General features: G+C 48.8%; 1 protein-coding gene across 2 annotated transcripts; it reads left to right on the top strand.

The window, feature by feature from the left end:
- Positions 1 to 266: 266 nt before the first annotated feature.
- Positions 267 to 13,022, top strand: PCDH12 (protocadherin 12; the record flags this gene model as incomplete). Of its 2 annotated transcripts, none has more annotated exons than XM_084252569.1 (4): positions 267 to 3,143; positions 6,313 to 6,410; positions 8,670 to 8,821; positions 12,556 to 13,022. In XM_084252569.1, 4 exons carry the CDS (start codon positions 267 to 269, stop codon positions 13,020 to 13,022), a joined length of 3,594 nt encoding a protein of 1,197 aa, XP_084108695.1. The 2 variants fall into 2 exon arrangements, with proteins under 2 accessions (XP_084108695.1, XP_084108694.1); XM_084252568.1 differs by having other exon boundaries at positions 8,652 to 8,821.
- Positions 13,023 to 18,018: the final 4,996 nt, after the last annotated feature.

Below are 18,018 nucleotides of genomic sequence, written 5' to 3'. Positions count from 1 at the left end.
AGTGAGCCAGTGGGTTCCCCTTTGCAGGATCTCCCCCGGCAACTTCCCTTCACCCGCGCTTGGATCTCTCAGATCTCTTCAGATGAAGATGGCCTTGCCTGGGAATCCTGCTAGTACCATCATTATCTAACCATGGGACAGGGCTGTGCCCACAGGTCTGGGGGCAGGAGAACGGGGTTAATCAACGCCCCCCAGAAACACTGGAGGACTTGCCCAGCCTTTGAAGAACTCTAGCAGTTTCTGAATCTAGCTCACTGGCGGTAAGCATGATGCAATTTCTGCCACTTTTGCTGGGATTCTGGGGGCCAGGTGGCTACTTGTTGCTTTCAGGAGACTGCCAGGAGGTGGCCACCCTCACTGTGAAATACCAAGTGTCAGAGGAAGTGCCGTCTGGCACAGTGATAGGGAACCTGTCCCGGGAACTGGGCCGGGAGGGGAGGCGTGGGCAAGTGGGGGCTGCCTTTCAGGTTTTGCAGCTGCCACAGGCACTCCCCATCCAGGTGGACTTTGAGGATGGCCTTCTCAGCACAGGGAGGCGACTAGACCGAGAGCAACTCTGCCGGCAGCGGGACCCCTGCCTGGTTTCCTTTGATGTGCTTGCTACAGGGGATCTGGCTCTGATCCATGTGGAGATCCAGGTGCTAGACATCAATGACCACCAGCCTCAGTTTCCCAAAAGTGAGCAGGAGCTAGAAATCTCTGAGAGTGCCTCTCTGCGCACCAGGATCCCCCTGGACAGAGCCCTTGACCCAGACACGGGTTCTAACAGCCTGCATTCCTACACCCTGTCTCCCAGCGAGCACTTTGCCCTAGATGTCATTGTGGGGCCTGATGAGACCAAACATGCAGAGCTTGTGGTGGTGAAGGAGCTGGACAGGGAAATCCACTCATTTTTTGATCTGGTGCTAACGGCCTATGACAGTGGGAACCCCCCCAAGTCAGGCACCAGCTTGGTCAAGGTCAATGTCTTAGATTCCAATGACAATAGCCCTGTGTTTGCTGAGAGTTCACTGGCACTAGAAATTCAAGAAGACGCTGCCCCTGGTACTCTCCTCATAAACTTGACTGCTACGGACCCTGACGAAGGCCCCAATGGGGAGGTGGAGTTCTTCCTCAGTAAACATGTGCCTCCAGAAGTACTGGACACCTTCAGTATTGATGCCAAGACAGGCCAGATGATTCTGCTTCAATCCCTAGATTATGAAAAGAATCCTGCTTATGAGGTAGATGTCCAGGCAAGGGACCTAGGTCCCAACCCCATCCCAGCCCATTGCAAAGTTCTCATCAAGGTTCTGGATGTCAATGACAATGCCCCAAGCATCCACATCACCTGGGCCTCCCAGCCATCACTGGTGTCAGAAGGTCTTCCCAAAGACAGTTTCATTGCTCTCATCATGGCAAATGACTTGGACTCAGGAAACAACGGTCTGGTTCACTGCTGGCTGAGCCAAGAGCTGGGCCACTTCAGGCTGAAAAGGAACAATGGCAACACATATATGCTGCTAACCAATGCCACACTGGACAGGGAGCAGTGGCCTAAATATACCCTCACCCTGTTGGCTCAAGACCAAGGACCCCAGCCCTTATCAGCCAAGAAACAGCTCAGCATTCAGATCAGCGATGTGAATGACAATGCACCTGTATTTGAGAAGAGCAGGTATGAGGTCTCTACTCGAGAAAACAACCTACCCTCTCTTCACCTCATTACCATCAAGGCTCATGATGCTGATTTGGGCATTAATGGAAAAATCTCTTACTGTATCCAGGACTCCCCAGTTTCTCACTTGGTGGCTATTAACTCAGACACAGGTGAGGTGACTGCTCAGAGGTCACTAGACTATGAACAGTTGACTGGCTTCGAGTTCCGGGTGATTGCAGAGGACAAGGGGCAGCCCCAGCTCGTGTCCAGTGTCTCTGTACGGGTCAGTCTCCTGGATGCCAATGATAATGCCCCAGAGGTGATTCATCCCATACTCAGTGATGGAAAAGCCAGCCTCTCAGTGCTTGTAAATGCCTCCACAGGCCACCTTCTGGTGCCCATTGAGACTCCTAATGGCTTGGGTCTAGTAGGCACAGACTCATCACCACTGGCCACCCACAGCTCCCGGCCATTCCTTTTATCAACCATTGTAGCAAGAGATGCAGACTCAGGGGCAAATGGAGAGGTTCTCTACAGCATTCGGAGTGGGAACGAGGCCCATCTCTTTGTCCTCAACCCTTACCTGGGCCAGTTGTTCATCAACATCACCAATGCCAGTAGCCTTATTGGGAGTGAGTGGGAGCTGGAAATAGTGGCGGAAGACCGTGGCAGCCCCTCCTTGCAGACCCGAGCCCTGCTGAGGGTCTTGTTTGTCAGCAGCGTGGACCACCTGAGGGACTCAGCTCATGAGCCCGGGGTCCTGAGCACATCAGTGCTGACGGTGATTTGCCTGATCGTGCTGCTGGCCATCTTCGGGTTGATCTCAGCTCTGATCGTGTCCATCTGCCGGACAGAAAAGAAGGACAAGGCCTACAATTGTCGGGAGGCTGAGTCCACCTACCGCCACCAGCCCAAGCGGCCCCAAAAACACATTCAGAAAGCAGACATTCATCTCGTGCCTGTGCTCAGGGGCCAGGCGGATGAGCCGAGCAGAGGCGGAGAGTCCCACAAGGACACAGGCAAGGAGGCGATGATGGAAGCAGGCTGGGATCCCTGCCTGCAGGCCCCCTTTCACCTCACACCCACTCTATACCGAACCCTGAGGAACCAAGGCAACCAGGGAGCCCTCACTGAGAGCCGAGAGGTGCTGCCTGACACGGTCAACCTCCTTTTCAATCATCCCAGGCAGAGGAATGCCTCCCGGGAGAACCTGAGCCTTCCTGAGCTTCAGCCTGCTACAGGCCAGTCACGCCTGAAGCCTGTGAAGGTTGCGAGCAGTCCCACAGGGAGGCTGTCTAGAGACCCAAGCAGCGAGGAAGCCCCACTGAGCCCACCTGCCTCCTCTGCAACCCTGAGGCGGCAGCGGAATCTCAATGGCAAAGTGGCCTCTGAGGCAGAGACGGGCCCCCATCAGATTCTGCGAAGCCTGGTCCGGTTGTCTGTGGCTGCCTTTGCAGAACGGAACCCAGTGGAGGAGCTCACTGTGGATTCTCCGCCTGTTCAGGTACATTGGGTGTGGGTGACTCTGGTCATCTCTGCACCACCACCACCACCAACCATCAGACACTCCATTACCCTAACATTCCTCACTTTCACTTCTTAGGCTGACCAAGAATTTAACGGTGGGTACCAGTGGTTCAGGGCATAGCTCTGGGGTCAACAGTATTTGTGTGTGAGCCCGTGCAAATTATTCACTGACTCTGAGTCTTAGTGTCTCTATCTGTAAAATAATAACAGTAAGAGCACCTGCCTTAAAGAGCTGTTCTGAGGATCGATCAGTTAACTCCTCTAACGCACTTACTCAGGGTGCCTTGCATGAGCAGACACACAGCAGCGGTAGTGATAAAGAGAACAAATTTTGGAACCAGGGAAGTTACACAGCTTCTCTGTTGAAGATGTCCATGTTAACAGCAACTGTCTTGTAAGCTTGCCTGGAGATAAACTGAGTGCACATAAAGCTTCCAGACAGTATCTGGCACTTAGCACTCAGCAAATAATTACAATTACTTCTACAAATCTCTTCTCCATCTCCACCTGCCCTCTACTCATCTGGGCAACTTCTTCATGAAGCTAGGTGGCATGGGCATCATTACCCTTGGATCAGGGCTGCATTTGACTTGCCTAAGAACCCAGAGCTTGCCAGCTGGGCCTGTGTGATGGGCAGTTAAAACAACCTTGGAACTGGGAGTTTGTTAGATCCAGATCCAGATTTCAGCACAGCTGCTTAGAAATTGGGGGACAGGGGGCAAGTCCTTTAACATCTGAGTTTCATTTTCTTATCTATAAAATGGGGATTATGATGCCAAACTTACCACGTCTGTCTCCCAGGGGGTGAGGATCAAACAGGATGATGAATGATAAAGTGTCTAGTGACCCTGGGTTTACTAGACACAGATGGGAAATCTTTTTCAGGGATGGTATCTGATATGCTCACATGCTCCTCTGAGCCCCAGATAATTTTCCCTGTACCAGGTTGTCCACCCAAGGCACACGTCTGTTTGGGTAGGCCATCAGCTCTGATTTCCTGTGGAGCAAGGCCACTGTTTCCTTTCCCCCACACCTCTCCAGGAAGCCACCTGGAGAGGGCCCAGCTGCTGCCTTGGGAATCTAGTCCTGAGCTTGATGCAGCCCTAGAAATTTCCCAGAGCCATTCATTCAGTCATTCATTCATCAAATGCTTACTAAATGAGCTCTTTGTGTCAAACACATGCTGGTGGCTGGTGAACAGAGACAGCAGAGAACAGGCACAGTAGGTGACCCCACTAGGGTGCTCATTCGGAATCAACTTGAGGCTAAGAGGCAGACTGCCTAATGCTCATGATTTTCTAACAGCATAGTGTTATGGTGGAGGGAGGTCCAGGTTCAAATTCTAACACTACCACTAATTGTTGTGTGGCCTCTGTGAGCCTCATCTGTAAAATGGGTGTAATGGTAACTCTCTCTTTGTGTTAGTGTAAGAACTAAATGAGATTATATAACTAAGTGATACATAATTATAGTTATTAAGTGCTTTTCATAAGATCTATTGATAAATGTTTTATACACTTTCATTTTGCTTCATAACTGCAATCATCATATGGCCTAGACCTCATTATTATTGCCTTTTTCATTGCTGAGGAAACTGAGGTTCGGAATGTTTATGAATTCCTCAAGGTCAAACAGATGGAAACTAGAGCAGGGTCAGATTTAGAATCTGAAACCAAGCCTGACTGACTCCAGAGTCTGGGATTTAACTATGAAATGATCCCAAATGACAGTGCTCAGCTCAGGGGTTTGCATTTAGCAGTATCCCCTTCATTGGGGAAAAGGGTGACAAGTGCCTTAGGAGGGCTTCTGGGCCTGAGCTGGAGGGGTTAGATGTGCCCTGAGGCTGACAATGGGACCCTGACCCTCCCAAGTCTTAGTGAAATCCCAGTCCTGGTCATTTCCTTGTTCAACTTGCCTGAGGTTGTCACTTTTTGTCTTAAGCTGCCCAGAGAGGTGGAGTGGGTCTCCTTAGGGAGGGCAGGGATGGGCCCAGGAGGCAGAGGCAGTGCTTCTAGGAGTAAAAACCCAAACTGAAGTAATCTGGAGTTTGAATTAACTTTCAAATCATGTAATTAATCCTAGCAACCCTTTCAAGAAGGTTGGCAGGTATTTCTAGTTCCACCTTAGAGAGGAGGAAACTAAATTCTGAGTATGTCTAAAAACCTGCCTGGAATTATACAAGCTAGAAATGACCTTGAACTAGAACTCAGCCTCCCAAGACTTACTCTTCACCCCCAGGAGGCCCTGCTGCATCGAATGGCAACATGTCATCCAGCCTCTGTCCCCATTATCTAGCCTTCTGAAATGTCACCATCTCCTCTGGCCTTTTAGCTTAGAGACTTCTGTCAGAAACTCTCTTCACCCTTCGCCCAGTCCTGACCCCCTCTACTTGCCAAACTCCAGTGGAAGCTTTGGATCTTAGAAGAGGTGTCTGGCATGTTATATGAATTCAACAGACAAATGTTGACATAAATAAACTTCCCCTGTTCCTCCCTCATTCCCCCCTTCTTTGAGTGAGGGGCCCTCCTCTGTCCCACAGACCCCTCCTTCCCAACCCCATGCAATTCCTGGTAGGAACCCTGTGCCCTGTCTTCTTGTGAGCTCCCTGAGGGCAGTGGCTCAGTCATGTTCTCATTCGCATTCTCCTTGACTGAATGAATGGATGAATAAGTGAATGATTAGATGATACCATTTTGTCTTCTCTACTAAATTGTCTTACGTTTGACCTACAAAAATTGGCTGAGTTTTAGAATACTGTGGAAGGGGAGGAAATAACCCTTTAAGATAATTTTTATCAAAGCAATAATGAATTTATGGTCAGGAAATGCCTTTTTCACCCCCATCCCACAGATTCCACCAGAAGCAGGTCACTTGGGGGGATGAGAGCGAGGGTATGGGCACACAAGGTCTCCCTTCTCTCCCTTTAGGCACCCAGGTACTTTGGTGACACGGCCACGCGGGGAACCTGCCTGCACAGGTCCCCCGCTGCCACCGCTACCTTTCACCATCCCCCATCTGATCACACAAACATCTGAAGCCAGAGGAAAGACTATAAAAAGAAAGCGCCGGCATTGAGGGAAACATCCGGCGAGGAAGTGTGCTGGGTCGGAATTGTGTGGAGTCAACAGATTTTTCCTGTCTTGTAGCAAATCTCCCAGCTGCTGTCCTTGCTGCATCAGGGCCAATTCCAGCCCAAACCAAACCACCGGGGAAATAAGTACTCAGCCAAGCCCGGCGGCGGCAGGTAAGCAGCACGTAGCTCCCACAGGCTTCTCAACACCCCCCCTCCTCCCACTGGCTGCCCTCAGCCCTGCAACCTCTATCATGTGAGAAGAGGAAGACATCCCAGATGCTGGTCCCCAGAGGGTACAGTAGACAGTGTCTATCTCCCCACCCCAAGCAGTTTGGTCTTAGAGCAACTGTATTTATAGTATTTACAGGACCCGAAATTACTAAGGAAATGTCTTCATCCCCGCCCCTGCCCCAGGTTCTATCTGTCCCCTGACTGCAGGGGTACTGGGTTATGGACTTTAAGTCTGTAATTTTCAGCTTTCTTTCTCTTAACTCTTAAACAGAATATGAAAGCTCCTGGCTAAGGACAGAAGTAGGGGGCGGGGGAGTATTCTTTCCGGCTATCCCAGAATTAAAGAGACCTTAAAAGGACATCTAACCTAACTCCTCCTTATTACAGATGGAGAAACTGAGGCTCTAAGTAGTGTGATCCACACCAGCTATGTAAACTTGAGCAAGTCAGATAATCCCTTGAGGCCTTGTTTCTCACCTGTAAAATGAAGGTCACCACACTTGCACATAGAGGTGGGGTAAAGATTTGATGTATTGTATGTCCTAAACCCATAGTCCAGCGCCTGGCACACAACATCACAGGTACACAACTAAGTTCTTTCCTCTTAAAGTGACTTTGCTCAGGGCCTCCCCGGTGGTGCAGTGGGTTGAGTGCAGTGCTGTGAAGCTGTCCACAGCCTCTGCAGCACTGAACCCTGCAGGCCAGGGAGATTTCCACATGGCGTGGCAGACCTCTCCTGTTGTGCCCGCTGCTCCCCTCAGCAGTGTATTTCAGTTGTCTGCCTGTTCTGCTCCCTGCTTTGTCTCTGGTGAATCCCTCTCCCCCTCCCACACCTCTGGCCTGTACCCCAACCCTTGTATAAAAAATAAATAAATCTTTTTAAAAAAAAGTGACTTTGCTCAAGGACACACAGCCAGTGAGTAACAAAACTGGTCTGATAGGAAGTTTATGCACCTTGTAGAGCATGAGGCCTGACTCAGAGGAACTGTTCCATCAATGTTAGTTGTTATTATTATTTGCAAACTTGCCACCTCCCCATTGGCCCCTTCAGAGAAGCAGAAATGGCCATAGAAAAAGAGCAGAAAGGACCCCCAGGTCCACAAGTTTCTCAGGGAGCCTTCAGACCTTCTGGGATAAGGAGCTAAGCCTCTGTCCCCAAGCTAAAATGTCTCAGGAATCCACCTCTCCAGATGACAGGGAGGGTGAAGGGTGGTAACAGGGTGGTAAGTTCTGAGTAGCTTTTGGATATCTCACCTCAGCTATGTCCTCTAGAGACCTGCTCTTCTGGTCTGGCAGTTGGCCTCAAATAGGGAGAAGAAAATATTTGGTTACTCATTCCACAAAGTTTTTAATCACCAACTACGTGCCAGGTCCTGTTCTGAGCACTGGTGGGAGAACAGGGACTGAAACACAAAAACCCCCGCCCTCACTAGAGTTCAAACTTGGAGGGAGGGAGGGAGGGAAAGAAAGAGAGAAAGGTGGGCCTCCCTGGTGGCGCAAAGGGTTAAGCACAGCACTGTGCAGCTATCCACAGCCTCTGCAGCATGAGTTAGATCTGGCCAGGGAGCTTCCCACATGGTGCAGTAGATGTCTCCTGTCTCCCCCGCTGCAGCAGTGTATTTCAGTCAGTCTGCCTGTTCTGTTCCCCACTGGGTCTCTGGTGAATCCTCTCACCATGCCCCCCCCCCCCGTACCTCTCGCCTGTACCTCAGTTGTTGTATGCATAAATAAATAAATCTTAAAAAAAAAAAAAAAGAAAGAGGGAGACAGAAGGAGCAGAAGGGAGAGGTGAGTGGATGGATGGCTGGTGGAAGGAGGGAAGAATTACAGTTTACTAACCTCCTACTCTGTGCCAGGCAATGTGAAAGAATGGGAGGGAAATGGTGAATAATTATACCAAGGCACTCACAATGTACCAGGCAGCACAAACGAAATCCTTTACACACAAGGTCTCATTTTACCATGTGGTGGGTGTTGTTTATTTACCCCCATTTTACAGATGAGGAAACATGACTCAGAGTAGGCAGGAGGGCTAGGATCAGGAACCCAGTTTGGTCTGACTCTGAAGGCAGGGTTGTGTATACAGCTCCCTATATGGATGAACGAATGTGAAAAGAATAAAAGGATGTTTGTGAACAGGAATGAATGCATCCATGGGTGAATTTGCTCACATGCTGACAGTGTTGGCTTCCTTCACAGGAGTACAAACCCAGACGCAGAGGGCCCAGGTGCCAGGGCTGGTGGCCAAACAGAACCTGACCAGGAAGAAGGATCTTTGGACTCTGAAGAGGATCTCTCCGTGAAGCAGCTGCTAGAAGAAGAACTGTCAAGCCTGCTGGACCCCCATACAGGTAAGGACTTCCCAGGGTCACCCCAAACCTGTTTCTCCCCCCACAGTCCCCTCTTGTACCCAGGCTTCAAAGTCCTGCTCAGATCTACCACATGGAAACACAGCATTCTATTTCTGGGGAGGACTCTCAGAAACATTTTATTTCCCCTAAAGCCTTTGTTTGTTTAAAGACCAGATTCTACTTCGATTGTTAATTTTAAAACATCATCATAAAAATAGTGAATAATTACTGAGTTCTTGGTGTTTGCCAAGTACCCTGTAAGCATCTTATACACATCATTGCATTTTAGCCTCCACACAGACCTTCGAGGTAGATATTAACAGCTCCAATTTAGGGGCCTCCCTGGTGGGGCAAGGGGTTAAGTCTCAGCACTATGAAGCTATCAGCAGCCACTGCAGCATGAGTTTGATCCCTGGCCAGGCTGCTGACCCACATGGTCGGTGTTGTCTCCTGTCTTACCCACTGCTTCCCTCAGCAGTGTATTTCAGTCAATCTATCTGTTCTCCTCCCCACTCTGTCTCTGGTGAATCCTCTCACACCCCTGCACCTCTGGCCTACACCCTAGTTCTTGTGTGCATAAATAAAATAAAAAAATACATCTTTAAAAAAATCTCCAATTTAGAGATAAGCTAGGGAGGTAACTGGACTGCCTGGAGTCACCTAGGTTCACAGAGCTCATCAGCAATTGAGAGGGGTCAGCCAGTCCCGTCATCAGGATACCTCCCCTCACTTTCTAACCCAATCATTTCCATTTCTTAGGTGTGTTAAATACCCTTTAACCCTGAGAACTGAAGCCATTCTTTAATGTGCTAACATTTCCAATTGAAACCGAGAATTTTCTAAAGAAACAATTAGTTTGGACAATAAACTGTATAACATGAATTTTAATTCAAGAACCTGCTAGTGCCCCCTCCCTGTGGTGGAGACTGGTCAGCCTCCTTCAGGTGACTCACCTTATACACGACCATCCCTATTTTTTTTTTTTTTCCGTTTCTGTAGCCAACAGTTTCTTTCTCATCCAAGCATATTCTGTGTGCTTCATCTGGCACAAACATGCCGAAAGCATGGGAAGCACTTCCCTTTCCTTAAAAAATACATGTAACATTTATTGAGTGCTTTCTATATGCCTCATGAGGATATCTTATGATAGGGCCTATTCGTTATCCCCATTTCATAAAGGAAAAGTCTAAGGGTCAGAGGGGTTTAGTAATTTTCCCAAATTGTGCAGCCAATGGTTATTAACACAGGCAGTGTAGCTCTAAATTAAAATAAAGTAAAATTAAATCTAATTAAAACTAAGTAAAATGAAAAATTCAGTTACTCAGCCATGCTATGCACATTTCAAGTGCTAAATAGCCACATGTGGTTAGTGGACATACTATGGACATCACCATATAGAAAGTTTTATAGGACACCATTGTCTAGAATGTAGAGCTGTGAGGCCATTACAGTGGCCACAGAGAAAAAGGCTAGTCTGAATTGAGGTGTGCTGTAAGTATAAAATACACTCCATATTGGAAGACTTAGTGTGAAAAAAGAATGTACAATATCTTATAAGTAACTTAAAAAATTTCAGTTACATGATAAACATGATGACATTAGGCATAAAAAATTTATAAATCAATTTCCCCTTTTTACTTTTTCAATATGTCTACTAGAAAATTGAAAATGACCTCTGTGGCCATTATAGCTCTGTAACCAGCTCTGACCAGAACCTGTGAGTTCAGTTCCTACATGGTTTCCTTCCCCACAGCAGTCTGGGGGCTGCTCAAGTTAGGGAACAAAGAGAGGAGAAGAGATAAAAGCATCTACTACTTGCAGGACTGGCCAGCCTGAGACTGGGATCCTGGCCGCATCAGAAAAAAGCTCCGCCTAAGGGTGTGATGATGACAATATTTCACTGGCTGCATGAGCTCACTGAATTCAACCTGACACAATGAGTGCTACCACTTCTCTACTTTCTGAGAGGAAAAGGAGGCACAGAGAAGTTAAGCAATTTTCCCCAAGGTCACACTGCCCCTAAGTGGCAAAGCAGGGAAATCAAACCCAGGTTGGCCCAGTGCCCCACCTTCTGCTGAGTGACTTCACCATGGCCTTCCAGTCCTTCTCATACATCCTGGTGGTTTACTTATTCCAAGCTTCACCCCTTCTGAAGCTATCTGACCTTCATGCAAGGAAAGGCCTGATTCTGTAACACCAAAAGAGTTCAACCTTATTACCTCAGAGTCTCAGGGAACCTTAAGGTTTACATTTCCCAAGTTTCCAGGGTTAATACTTATGTTCATTCAATAAATGTTCACTAAGTCCCAGGCTGGACCCCAGTATCCAGCTGCGAAGCGGATACTGCAAGCCTGCAAGCCTGACACCGTCAAGGCAAGGCGAGGGCTCATTTATCAATATAAACAACCATTAGCTGTATTTTGGAGTAACTTTTACAAATTACAGAAGTAATATTTGGTTAATATAGAAAAATGTAGATAAACAAAAGGAAAATAAATCACCTTTTCCCGGGGTAATTTCAGTTAACACGTTGACATACGGCTTCCTAGTCTCTATGCACAGATTTTAAAGTAGTTCACCTTAGGCAAACATTAAATAAACGTTGAAGTATGTATTGTGCCCCCCCTTTTTTTCCAAAGACTCAGTTTCTTAACCACAAGAATTACACTTTCCTCTGGTTTAGCCTCCTACCATCAGATGTGGACTAGTTTTTTGAGGGAGGATTTTCTTTTGAAGAGCTGGGGAAAGAAGCAGTGTGAGGTGGCCCTGGCGGACTGGGGGTAAGATTTTCACTGCCCCACCAGCTCCTTTCCAGCCTGATGTCAGGACTGTGATTCCCGCAGCTTGAGAGGTAAAGGTTGAGGTGTTCCAGACATGAAACTAGAGAGTAATGCTGAGGAGTTGAGGTGCAGAGCCAGGGGGTAATGGCTGAAGAGCTCAGGGTGCCTCAGGGTAAAGGTTGAAGAGTTGAGGGCACAGGGCCAGGGGGTAAAGGTTGAGGAGATGAGGACGTAGGGCCAGGTTGTGACAGCACAAACCTTAGCAGGCCTGGGAATTCCAGAGGCCATAGGTGGGCACTAGGAGCACCCAGAGAGGATAGGTCAGCTTTTGAGAGCATGTAGGGTGGTACAGCCACAGGGGGCTTCCCTGTGATGGCCTTAACTCTATTCTCTGGTTTCCTCATCCATAAAATTGGATGATATTCAACTCCAAAGGTTTGCATAGAGGTTAAATGAGATAATTATTTAATGGCTTGACACAGAAGTGCTTCATTAGTGGTAACTATTATCCTGAACACCAACAGAAGGCAGCACCAAGCTAGGGACTGCAGCCTTGGCTAAGAAAAAGGATTTCCATCCCCACCCTCTCAGCTAGTGGTGCCCTGATGCACCCCATCAGGGCCTTACAGAAATGGGTGGAAGACCCGAAGACATGAAATAGCTCATAGACTGGGAGAGTCTTTAGAAACAAGGCAATTTCATTCTAAGCCACTTTCTAATTTCTCCTCCTGCGTCCTTTCCACTCAGCTCTCCTGTGAACTTGGGTCCTGCCTTCCTGCTCATGAGCTTCCCTGTCAGGGCCTCTTCCTTCCCGCTCCTCCTCCAACCACCCATCTTTCCCTCCCCCACTTCCCTTCCCTCCTTTGTCCCATGTCTTTGCCCTGCCCACACCCCACCCTGTCCCGCCTGGCCCTTCCTGGGCCGGGCCTCACTGTATCTCCTCTTCCCCTACAGGTTTGGCCCTGGACCGACTGAGCACCCCCGACCCAGCCTGGATGGCAAGGCTTTCTTTACCCCTGGCCACCAACTACCGTGACAACTTATTCTCTGCTGACGCTGCAGCCTCAGAGGAGCCTAGAACCTTCCAGACATTCGGCAAGGGGACCGGACCAGAGTTGAGCCCGACGGGCACACGACTGGCCAGCACCTTCGTCTCAGAGATGAGCTCACTGCTGGAGATGCTGCTGGAGCAGCGCCCCAGCGTGCCCGTAGAGGCCGCCTCTGAGGTGCTGCGACGCCTCTCTGTTTGTGGGAGAACCCTCAGCCTAAACCTGGCCACCAGTGGGGCCTCAGGCGCAGAAGTCCAGGGGGGAGCAGGTGAGAAGGGGATTGAGAGTAGGTCCTACAGCAACAGCAGCAGCAAGGGCCTGTGGATCCAGGAACCAGGAGCTCTGGCAGATGTTATGGAGCCCAGACCCTGAACATCCTGGGACATGAACTGGCTTCTAAAATCCTTGAACTCACTGGCCAGAGGTGACCCAAGAAATTTGGGGTGATCATGTTGCCCCACAGAGGGTGGCAGGGGTCCAGGACTAACAACTGGCTGAGCAAAGCAGCCAGCCCTGGGCTGTCTCTGCCTGTGAACTTTTTGGAAAATGAAGTGTCTGTGGCTAAGATTAAGTGTTTGCTGGCAAAACACACATGAAGGGTGAAGCGTCAGTCCTCTGGCGGAATTATGCCAAGGAATGTCACAAGCAGGGAAGGATGGTTTATTGCATTCTGGAGGATGGGGGCTGGATCCTGGAGTACCAGGAAAAGCTCACTGACTTACTAATAAAGGAAAAGCTGTGGTTTGTTCTCCTGTTTGCACCTGTTAAGGGGGAGGAAGGAAGAACAACAGAGAGGGTTGTCATTCCATCTCCAACAAGACCTTGCCAGGTCTGAACAGGAGTCAGGCAAGTTGGAGTGTTGTTAGGTATGCAGTAATGGACACACATGCCCTTGACCCCACACGTCTACTGCTGCATTCTCTAATACTCTAACACTCAGCTGGAAAATTAGGGCTAGGAAAAGAATGACTGTTTAGAGTGCATTTACACCAGCCAGGCACTGGGTTTTACAATAGGATTTAATTTCCCAACAACACTGGGAAGGAGGTGTAATTATCCCCATTTCACAGACAAGGACATGAGGCTTGAAAAGGCTGAGTGTCTTGCCCAAAGATCAAGTAGAAACAGAGGCAGCACTTGGAGCCAGCCTTGTCTAATACCAGAACCCATGCTTTTGACCTTGACACTAAGCTGCCTGGCAAGGCAAGGCAAGGCAAAATCCCCGTAGGTGAACTTTTGCCAGTAGTAGACTTGCCTGACCTCCTCTCAAAAAACAATATTTAAAAGAAAACTTCCAAAGCCTGTCAGGCCTGTGTGGCTCTGCACATCCAAGAACAAAAGGGACATGGATTTGACCTAATGCAGGCCTGGGCTTCTGCAGGCTCCTGTCCTTCCCCACAAGCAGTCCTCCAGGGACAGAAGTCCTCTTTGTAGACCCACTGTTTGTGAGTAAAACTTTCTCTGTCACAACAGGTTCAGGCCTGTGAATTCAATCCAAGAGGACAGTGCGTGAACTGAGTCTATGAAATCAACACTGAGAGCATCAAACCTTCCAGGGGAGAAAAGAGTGAGAGACAGCAAATACTTTCCCAATGCTCAGATTTATACTAATTTTCCTGGAAAATTCCAAGCTGTAATTCAGCTAGCTTCTCAATAGTTTGGGGTTCTGGATTCCTCTCTGTGCTCTTCTTTTTGTCCTTTTTTGGAGCTCAGCACTCATGTTCACTATCCACAGAAATGGGCTAATCATACTCCCTACTAGGGATCGTGAAAGCCATATTAACTTGGAATGCACTGTGGCATCGTTAGTCCGTTATTTCACCTTACAGATGAGGAAAATAAGGCACCCCAAAGTTAAGAGCTTTAGGGGCAGAGTCCCTAGGCCTCTGATTGTCTCACTCCAGGCAAGAGTGATCCCCTTATGAGATCTCTGATTTTCACACTACAGGGTGCCCAAGTCAGAGAGGCCAGGTGCTGGCACAAAGCGATGCTTGAACCATACTTGAATGGATGGATGAATAAATGAATGAATGATGCATGGGGAAATAAAGGCTTCAGAGCTCCCTTTTATTTATATTGGAGCTCCAGGTAAGACTTCATTAGAAAAATAAATGGTTCCATTATGTGAAAGCAAAGTCTGAAAACCACAGCACAAGAGCCAAAAGTGCTGATTCCCCGATTACTTGTGGCTTCATATGCAGAGTAGAGGGAGGCATGGAGGATGGGGAGAAGTGTGTAAGCTGGGGAGTGGGGGGTGACCTAAGGGACCGGGAACCACGGCTGGCTGCACTGGCTCACCCATCACTCTAGTTCAAACATCCGACAGCTGTCATTCCGGGTAAACTGTATATAGGTATTGTGCTAGGCAGTAGACACAACGTTCTCGTCATTCTCAAAGGAACACATGACCTATAAAAGGTTATGCTGCACAGCTCTAAGTCCCTATCTAAACCTCCACAGACGTGAGCAATTTGAGTCATAAGGAGGCTGAATATTTTATAGCCAAGCAATTGGTAAGACAGAAAGAGCTGACAACTTGCCCAAAGCCACATGGCAGGTTTGTGGCAGGGCTGGGATCTGAATCTGGGAGTTAGTATGAGGTTCTTTCTAATATATCAAAGGTTCTTAACCTTGGTTGGGCTTCAGGATCTATGAATCTGCTGAATTGCATGCCAAATTGGGAGGAAGTGCATTTTTCTAGGGGAAAGAATCAGTGTTTTCATCAGATTCTCAAAGGGGTCTGTGCCCAAACTAAGATTAAGGACTACTGCAATCCGCTAGAAGGGTCCTCAGTTCTGCCTTCCCTGCAGAGCCTGGAGAAAGCATGCGCAAAGCTGTTCAACTAATCTTTGATCAGGGCAGGGGTATGTGTGTGTGTGTGTTTTGGCATTCTTGCCTGCACTATGCAACACCCCTCTAGCATGCTGAAGCCATCCCTTCCCCAATAACAGACTGAGAGTGAGACCATGTATATGGTGACAGAACTGAGTGTACTGAACAGGAAGGTTACAGAAACTTCCCGATATCTGCCAAGATGTCAAAGCTGAGACTTTGGACATGCTCAAAACATTTTCCTCCAAGATGGGCTCTGTCCCCTGGAGACTGAGGGAACAGGCAAGCCAGCGAGCACTCAGTTAAATATCGTCTTAATTTGGAAAGCACAGAGGGACATTTTTTACCAGTAGTCAGCTGTTCCCCAGCACCAGGAGTGCAATACAGTGCTTGCTGGAGCCTGGGGGCAGCTCAGAGATTGACAGGCAGCCTGCCCATCTGTCACCGCTGACCCTACCTCTCACTGGCTGAAATAAGAGTGAGATGGCAACCACTACCCTAGGGACCCTGGAGAGAACCAAAACCCAAAAAGAACACAGGAGGGGTAAGGAAGAATGTTAGCACAGGCTCAGCCTGGCACATAGATGTACCTAGAAAACAGCTGTGTTTTCCAGTCCCTAGCAAGTATTGGGTACATGGTAATGGGTGGGGGGAGGAGTGAGGCATGATGGAAACATTCATTCGAAGAACATTTTGCATGTATTGAAAAATTACATATCAGAAGCAGCACTAAGAACAGCAGTGGGTGGGGGGAGGATATAGAGAATCATTCATTCACTCAACAACTATTTAAGGCATAAATTGGGTAGGCTTGGGGCCTCCAAGGTGGCGCAGCAGTTGAGCACTGGGTTTCGAAGCCGACTGCAGCCTCTGCAGCGCCGGTTCAAACCCCAGCTGCTCCCCGGCCACCGGAGGAGGGTCCCACATGGTGCGCAGACCTCTCCTGCCGCCCGCTGCTCCCCTCAGCAGTGTACTTCGGTCCTTCTACCTGCTCTGCTCCCCGCTCTGGCTCTGGAGAATTCTCTCACCCTCCTGCGCTTCTGACTGTACCCAGTGCTTGTATAAATAAATAAATAAACAAACAAACAAATAAATAAATCTTTTTTTAAAATAAATAAATAAATAAATTGGGTAGGCTTGGTGCTGGGCATTGGGTAAAGAGGGGGTGATGCGCAGAATCATTCATTCATTGACTAAATATTTACTGAACATCTACTAAGTGCCCCTGTAGAGTATTGGCATTGGTGATACAACAAATATCAGTCTCAAGGATCCCTGAGCCCCACAGGGTCTCTGGATGAAGAAACTGAGGCAGCGGAGCCTTGCACAAAGGTTTCATTACCAAGAAGGTCAGGCCCCAAACCCCGGATCATCCAATATCCTGACCCAAGCTGGCCCTGCTGACAGGGGCCACCTCCCTGTCTTCCCTTCACATTTCCTTTCAGGGCACATGAGTCATTAGTAACGGAATTTTAATGGCACAAGCACAGCAGTTCCTGGGTCTGCCGATGAGCCCATCCCATGGGGCTATTTGGAGACCGCAGCGACTGAGAGCCAAGGATTTTTGGTCCTTTGACAACATTCTTGCATGACTTTTCTATCCTTCCCTCTCCACAAGGAGAATTTAAAAATATCCCACCTCCACCTTTGGTACCCCAAATTGAATCAGTACTTAAGTTGAAATGACTGAGTGGGAGGGAGAACCCCCTGTGGCCACCACCACAGGAGGCCCAGTGTCCCCGGACTGTCTGAACTGCTCCTGGACCCCCTGGCAGGGGCAAGGGAAAGAGGAAATATGAGAATCCAAAGTAACAACAGAAGGGGAAGCAGCCGGTAGCCGGGCTCCACGGGAGGGCAGGAAGTGCCCCTGGAAGGTCCACAGGCAATCTGCAGGGAGCTGGGCTCTGCTCCAGGGAAGGAGACGGGAAGCGTTGGGTTAATCAAGTTCTTTACTGCAGGACTTCTTGGAACCTTGAATATGCTGATGTGCATTGTAAATCTATAAAAAGGGGATGTCTAGTGCAGTGTTTCCCAAACTTATTTGACCACAGAAACCTTTCTCTCTCTCTCTCTTTCCACAGAGATTAGTGCATTGCACAGCTTAAAAACCTAAGCTTTAACCAATGTCTGTATTGAGCCTCTACCTGCATGGGGCCTTGTGCTAAGTGCCTCGGCTACTGGAATACAAAGACGACAAGATTCCTGGTGCTGAGGAGTCTTCTGTGGGAGGCAGTGACTCAACGGAACCAGTAGGGATGAAGCCACTGTGCAGGGCAGAGGGTAGGGGAGGCCCTGGAGCTAGAGGAAACACATGGGCCCCACTGGATAAGAGGGAGATATGGGACCACGAGAGGTTGGGGTGGGGGGGTGGGCAGGAAAGAGGCAAATGTGGACAACTAGCCCTTCTCCCGCGGTACTCCCACCTTTGAACTCCTCAAGCCAGGAGGTCCTTCCCATCTGAAGGGTCACTAGGGGGTTTGGTCTTCAGTGCCTTGCACCCCCATCCCCACCCCCAACCACGCCTATGCTATTGAAC

Source organism: Talpa europaea (genome assembly GCF_964194135.1).
Source record: "Talpa europaea genome assembly, chromosome: 13".
Classification (NCBI taxonomy): domain Eukaryota; kingdom Metazoa; phylum Chordata; class Mammalia; order Eulipotyphla; family Talpidae; genus Talpa; species Talpa europaea.
This window is presented reverse-complemented; position numbering and strand designations above follow the sequence as displayed.